At 35.3% G+C, this 7,520-nt stretch overlaps 1 protein-coding gene across 1 annotated transcript in view; it reads right to left on the bottom strand.

Moving 5' to 3' along the window:
* Nucleotides 1-4,148, bottom strand: part of LOC106875897 (uncharacterized) — a 24,722-nt gene extending 20,574 nt beyond the window's left edge. The window contains exon 1 of the mRNA XM_014924203.3: nt 3,592-4,148. Coding sequence (XP_014779689.1) covers nt 3,592-3,652 — 61 coding nt within the window. The 5' untranslated portion in view covers nt 3,653-4,148. The remainder of the gene's footprint in view (nt 1-3,591) is intronic.
* Between the last annotated feature and the right edge of the window lie 3,372 nt (nt 4,149-7,520).

Here is a 7,520-nt window from a genome sequence, read left to right as displayed (position 1 = left end):
ACACAGTATAGTAGGGTCTGTTGGGCACCGTTTGTGAGAAAAACAGTACCACGACGCAATTCATTCTGCCAGAAATTTGGAAATTGCATGATGTACTGCTTGGTATTCGCGCCGGAAGCTCCAGTACGAACATTTCAATCTGAGGACATGTACCTTTTAACTTTTTAATTTTAAAATAAAAGTATACTTTTCTTAGACTTAAATGATAGAAAAATGTATGAGGAATTCAGAGTCGTTAGTCGCATTGAACAAAAATTAGTAGAAGGAAAGTTATGGGGTGAAATACCACGAAATTTCGTGTAAGTAAGAGAGGAAGGAAGTAACACTTATCAATAAGAATATTAAAGAATATATTGCTAAAATGAATTTTCGTATTCTAACGCAGCGAGCTGGCAGAGACGCTGTCGCTCCGAGCGAAATGCCTAACGGTATTTCGCTTGTGTTTACGTTTTGGTTTCAAATTCCGCGAAGGTCGACTTTGCTTTTTATCCATTTCGGATCTATTCAATTTGATGTACAGATATTTAATTATTTTTTTTTAACTAAGAACTTTGAAACTTCCGATACTTGTACAATGTGTCACATGCAACAAGGTTTACTCTTAACGTTTTTGACAAAAATTTGTATTTTAAAAGTTATTTCGTCACAAGTTACAGAGTGACAATGGACAAATTCATGTTTGATAAGTGCCAATACACGAAACTCAGGTTTTGACTTACTCTCTAACTTCTGCCGATGATATATGCATATTATACATATATGTGTAAAAAAATCTCACCACACAATCAAACCAGTGAAAGAGCCTCTACTTGGTCACTTGACACGCTAAAAATAGCAGCCAAAATATCCCCCTACCCAGTATTTTATAAGGTAAAATCCTAAATTATTAATTGACACATTATCTTATAGCAACAATGCCTGGAAAAATCATGGATTACATGGAAAAATGCGAGCATGAAAACTAATATTCTTAAGATTATAAACCTGGAAAAGTACAGGACAATTTATTACACCTGTAAAAGTATAGGACAAACTATTATTTCAAGTAAAGTAAAGAATAAGAAACTTTTCACTTAAAATATTGCAGCTAAAATTAAAATTCGATTATTAAAACTTATTTTATTATAGTTTACAAATTACTACTTATTTAAGTAGAATTTGGCTAATTTACTACCTTAAATACAGAAAAAAAGAGACTAATTAAACAAACTTATGAATTAGCTGAACAGTTTTATACAATAAATTTTAAAAATGAGAACTGCTAAGAGGGATAAATTAGAAGAACTGGCATTCTTTGGTGCAGTATTTTAAGTGAAAAGTTTCTTATTCTTTACTTTACTTGAAGTAATAGCTTGTCCTATACTTTTACAGGTGTAATAACTTGTCTTGTACTTTTCCAAGTTTATAATCTTAAGAATATTAGTTTGCATGCTCGCATTTTTCCATGTAATACAAAAACATTATCTCCCTTTCTCCCTCCCATCCCCCCTATATATATATATATATACATATATATATATATATATATATATATATATATATATATATATATATATATATGTGTGTGTGTGTGTGTGTGTGTGTGTGTGTGTGTATGTATACATATACAGAGAAAGAGAGAGAGAGAGGGAGATACATACACACACACACACACACACACACACACACACACACACACACATATATTGTTGACGTCTTGAGAATTAAGAAATTCCGAAAGAAGGTGGAATGACTCTTTTTTTCTGGAACGGTGAAACAGGAAGCAGACAAACCTATCAATAATATTGTGTTAACATTGGGAAGAAAAATCTCTCATGTTTACAGAAGACGCAGGTTCGCGTCCGGCGCGAAGCGTTCGATTTTTTTAGCAACAGTCTTTCTTAAGCCAATATTTACTCACATGTATTTATAGCTTTAGCTGCTTCGAGTTTTACCGCCCTCTTCCCCCAAATTATATAAAGATAAATAATTACACACACACACACACACACACACACACACACACACACACACACACACATGTATGTATATATATATATATATATATATATATATATATATATATATATATATATATATATGTATGTATTTATGTATGTATGTATTTATGTATGTATGTATATGTATATAAATAGAGTTAGCGGTTGTAGTAACCGACAAAGGGATAAAATATCCGAATATACTACTAGTATTCGTTACCTGTGTTATCCCCGGGCATTTTCTAATTGTATATATATATATATATATATATATATATATATATATATATATATATATATACATGCATAAATATATATATTATATATGTACATACATACATATATGCATATATGTATGCATATGTATGTATGTATATGTATAAATGTGTACGTACGTAACTACACCAACAATAGATAGCAACATTATGTCAAATATTCCTATACTCCTCGGTAGACTTAGCATTCATTACGCTCTAGGCAATGTATTATTCTAAATATATCATTTGCTAGTTTCAATGACTACCTGTACCATTATAACTTACAACAAATCAGTCAATGTGATTGCTGAGTTCCGAGTCGGCTATGATGAAAGGCGTTCCAGCCATGACCATGTCGTCCGTTTTGCATACACATTGCCTAAGGTAATGTCCAGGGTAATTCGGTAAATGGAAGCTGGATCGATTTCAATCGTGTGGACTGTTTCTGGTATTCAAAGGATACAGCTTTGTTACTCACTCCGTCACTCTGGTTCTGCTTGCGAATTTCCTTAAGGGTACACATATCTATGGAATACTCAGCCTTTAGCACATAAAATCAGGGTAGGTAATTCCGTTAATCGACTAGCTGAATCCTCATCGTCGAACGACGGAGATCCGCTGCAGTAATATTTATCTTATGCCTTTACTTTTTGTTTGAAATTCCTCATAAAAGACGTCTGGGTTTAACCTTTTTCCTTGATGAACTTACAAGGCACCCTTTACAGGGTCTCACGACCTGCTAGAAATAGCAGATAAATATTCCTCCATTCATATCTGACTGTCTTGGAAAGGAAGGATGCATTGTATGACGAAGACCTAGATATACTTAGTCTGAAGGCAAAATACGGGACAACGTCTTTTGTGATGGGACACGTTTGACCATTGACCAGCTGTGGTCATTACCCCTGGGCCAGGAATAAACAATAACAGCTATATTTTGTTAGATCATTTATATCTAGCAGCCTCTGGAGCAGCGACTTTCAACCACTACGGAACCCCTATGGACCCCAATGGACCCCTTTGATTTCTGTTTTATTCGGATGGACCCTCGTAGCCATTCGATATTTTAAAAAACCTATTAAAGTTTTATAATTAGATATTATTAGAAATTGTATTTTAAAAAATTGTTGAAATATTTCGTGTAGAGGAGAAGTGAAACAAATTTATTGCACAGTAGTTTTAACAACAAAATCCTATATGACCTCCAAGGGTCATAAGGGTCCCTGTTGAAAACCGCTGCCCTAGACCCCACTCTTGATGAAACAGTTGCAACAATAACAGTTATCAACAAGGAATGATAATGTAGGTATTAAAATGAAATACGTTGTTGAATATAAAAAGGAAATATTTTTTACCTGAGAAAGTAAAACTCCAAAAAAGAATGATAGAAAATATCCAGTGTGTTCCTTTATGCATGGCTACCGATGTCCAGGTATTGGTATGCCCACATATGATTGTATGGTAGACCAATGCAGTTTCTGTGGCTTTAATCTAAATAATAAACTAAACCTATATCGATCCAGGCCGGAAATGTTTAAAAGAACCTTTAAATATTAAGACTTCAAAAGTATACTGTTTAAGTTAATGGAGCATATAGAAATATCTCAACAGTAACTAATGTATGTCTGAGCCAACAGGACTTCTGGGAAGAGAGACGTCTCCGTTCACAATTCGGTCACTACGTCGTTCTTTTTCTTACTCTTCTTCCTCTCTCTCTCTCTCTCTCTCTCTCACTCTCTCTCTCTCTCTCTCTCTCTCTCTCTCTTTCTCTCTTTCTCTCTCCTTGCTATGAATTTTTTAACAACAAAAGTAATGTCACGTTCCTCAACTCGCCTAAAAAACCTACCCTTCCCACCATTGGCTTGGAGTGGAGAGAAACGGTTTGAAAGGCTGATGGCAAATATTAGCCGATCCTGAAGTACATAGCATTTGATTCAGTAGGTGGTGTATGTCTCGCAAGCTTTCGTTCTAGTCAAACTGGTTTTCATTAAAATAAATAAATAAGAAATAAAATAAAACAAAAAAAAAGTGACCAGACGTGTGTGTATTCATTCGCACAAGTTATCATAAGTATAATAATCAGAAACTTAACGGACCCGTTTTTACATTTCCCGACGATAATAAATTAATAGCAAAACTTCTAATACTGCTTCAGGCTGTCTGTTCGTTTGTTTATTTTGCTTTTATTAGAGATAAAATTAATTTTATACATTTACACACGCGTACACATACACACACACATACGCATACACACACAAAATGGAAAGCAAAGTCCTGTACAAATCTGCCATCAACTTTATAGGTGATGCCCTCAGGGAGTGCCGCTTGCTAAGATGTGCCAGATAAACAAGGCTGCGCCGGATGTCACATTTTTCGAAACCAATGTTATGAGCTTTTCACAAAGAGGATAGTTTGTCTCTTCTTGAAATGATATCGAACCCTGTGCGTCTCCATATATCAATTCAAGAGCGATATAAAATGAAGTACCATTGTCAGATGATATCTTTTTTAAACATTTTCCAGCGGGGCTTTGTGGTGAGGATCGCAGGGTCTTGGGTTCAATCTCACTGTGTTGAATTTTAGTGTCTTCTACTACAGCCCTGGACTGACCAAAAACCTTGTGGGTCGATTTGGTGGAAGGAAACTGAAAGGAGCCCACTGTGTGTGTGTGTGTATATATATATATATATATATATATATATATATATATATATATATATATGTACAGTGGTTATTCAACAAGAAATTGCAGAAGGAACCCCTCATCTCTCGTCTACCACAGGTGAGTCTACCACACACACACACACACACACACACACACACACACACATATAGGCGCAGGTGTGGCTGTGTGGTAAGAAGTTTTCTTCCAAACCACGTTCTTCCATGCTCAGTCCCACTGCCTGGCATCTTGAGCAAGTATCTTCTACTACAACCTCGTGGGGCGCCAAAGCCTTGTGAGTAAATTTGGTCGACGGAAATTTTCCGCATAACACTAATACCACTCTCAAATGAACTGAATAAAACAGGGCATGGCTACAAAACTGACAACAGGAAAATAAGCCATTTATTTTATATGGATGATTTAAAACTATATGGCAAAGATGATGAAGAGCTTGAAAGACTACTACACACTGTGAAAGGATTCAGTGATAATATCGGGATGGAGTTTGGCCTTGAAAAGTGTGCCAAAGTCACTTTTAAGAAAGGGAAACTGGTAAAGTCAAGTTCAATAGAATTAGATGTCGAAACAGTAATAAAGGAACTTGAGCAGGAACAAACCTATAAATACCTAGGAATAAGTGAAGGCTCTGGTATCCAGCATGCAATTATGAAAGAAAAGGTTAGGAAGGAATGTTATAGAAGAGTTCGAGTAGTTCTGAAGTCTGAGCTGAATGCATATAATAAGGTGTTAGCCATAAATTCCTTAGCAGTCCCAGTTGTTTTTTATAGATTCAATGTGCTTAACTGGAATACCAGTGAAATAATGAAAATTGATAGAATAATCCGCAAGCTACTGACAACAGAAACTTCACGTATACTTGGAGTTTCTCGTTTCCGACTTTCATGCGATAATGAAGAAGGGAGCATGAGGTAAATGTTAAAAAAATGGATGATATGGAAATATTTGAATATCTAGACAAAATATTATTGATTTGTTATGAAATCGTTGTACACAAAATATCAATGAAATATGAACTAAAAAAAATCAGAAAAGAATATAAGAACAAATGGAAGGGTGAGGGATGGGATTTGTTGGCGGAAGAAAATGAAAGACAGGGAAGAAGGAAGAGAAGAATAGGGAAAGAAGAATTGGTGGGAAAATGTATGTATTACAACAGAACACGTGAAGATAAACGAGGGATAAAGGAAAACAATGTACGACTATAAAACGGAAATCGGATAAGAAAACGGCAAAATATTGAATAGACACAAAGAGGACAAAACCCATTCAGAGGAGAAGAAAGTAAGGGTGGTGGCCAGGGGTGGATTTGTTTATTTTTTTTTTCAAAGGATATCTTGCATCATTTATCTTTTATTTGGGTCAGTCATTGGATTGCGGTCATGCTGCAGCACCACCTTGAAGGCTTCAGTCGAACAAATCGATTCCAGTCCTTACTATTTCTTTTTTGTTTGGTGTTTATTCTATCGGTCACTTTGCCGAACCACTAGGTTGCAGTGACGTATATATATATATATATATATATATATATATATATATATATATATATATATATATATATATATATATATATATATACATGCATACATATATATAAAAGAATATATATGTATATATCCATTTCTAAGTAAGTTTATCTTTATCTTTTTGATGCGACTCTACTTTATACTGTTTTCTCTCTCATCTTTTCTCTAATTCCCGTTTTCCTCCCCTTCACGTTTTCTATCTGTCTGTCTGTCTCTTTCTCTCTCCCTCTTTCTCCGTTTCTCTCTCCCTCTTTTTCCGTTTCTCTCTCCCTCTTTCTCCATTTCTCTCTCCCTCTTTCTCCGTTTCTCTCTCCCTCTTTCTCCGTTTCTCTCTCTCTCGTTGCTCACACGTGACCATCGTCCAGCTTTCTCTTCCTCACGTAATCATCTTTCTTTTCATTCACGATTGTCGTAAGCACAGCACGTATGCTATCTCTCTCTCATATCCTTTCTCTTTTCAAAGAAAATATTTCTCCAGTGTTTGCTATTTTTACCCTCGTTCAGGTCAAATGACCCTCCATGTTTTTATTTTCGTTCAGGTTCCTTGTTTGTCTCCACTGTCTTGTTTTTGTTCCCAACTTTGACCCTCCATAAGTCCCAAATTTTATTTTGGCACGTATGGGATCAACTGTCTTCGAAGACTCATTTTGCCGTTGAATGCTCGAAATGAGGAGTAGATAGACAGCCGACAACTGACGAAGGGTCATTCTTTATGTTATTTGTCTTGTTTTCCATTTGTTTCTCTCGTTGTTTGCATATTGAACTCATTTGCTTCCGTATTTCATGTTGTTTACTGTTTGGTGACGTCCTGTGCCTATATATGCATGTGTATGTGTGAGTATATTGAATAATTCCAAGGTAGCTAAATATTACTTAAGTGTCCTAGGAAACAATGGTAACGGTTGTGTATGATTTGATTCCGGGATAAGGAAGACGTATTCAGGAGAAATTGAAAAAGGGGAGAAACGCTCAGGATGTTATTAAGACATTTATATTTTCAAGATATAAATGTTTTCATAGCATTTCCTTTTTCAATCTTGCCTATGTGTGTGTGTGTGTGTGTGTGTGTATGTAT

This window comes from Octopus bimaculoides, chromosome 25 (assembly GCF_046866305.1).
Source record: "Octopus bimaculoides isolate indiv1 chromosome 25, ASM4686630v1, whole genome shotgun sequence".
NCBI classification, from domain to species: Eukaryota; Metazoa; Mollusca; class Cephalopoda; order Octopoda; family Octopodidae; genus Octopus; species Octopus bimaculoides.
Note: the sequence above shows the minus strand (reverse complement) of the source record. Positions and strands in the feature narration are given on the sequence as shown.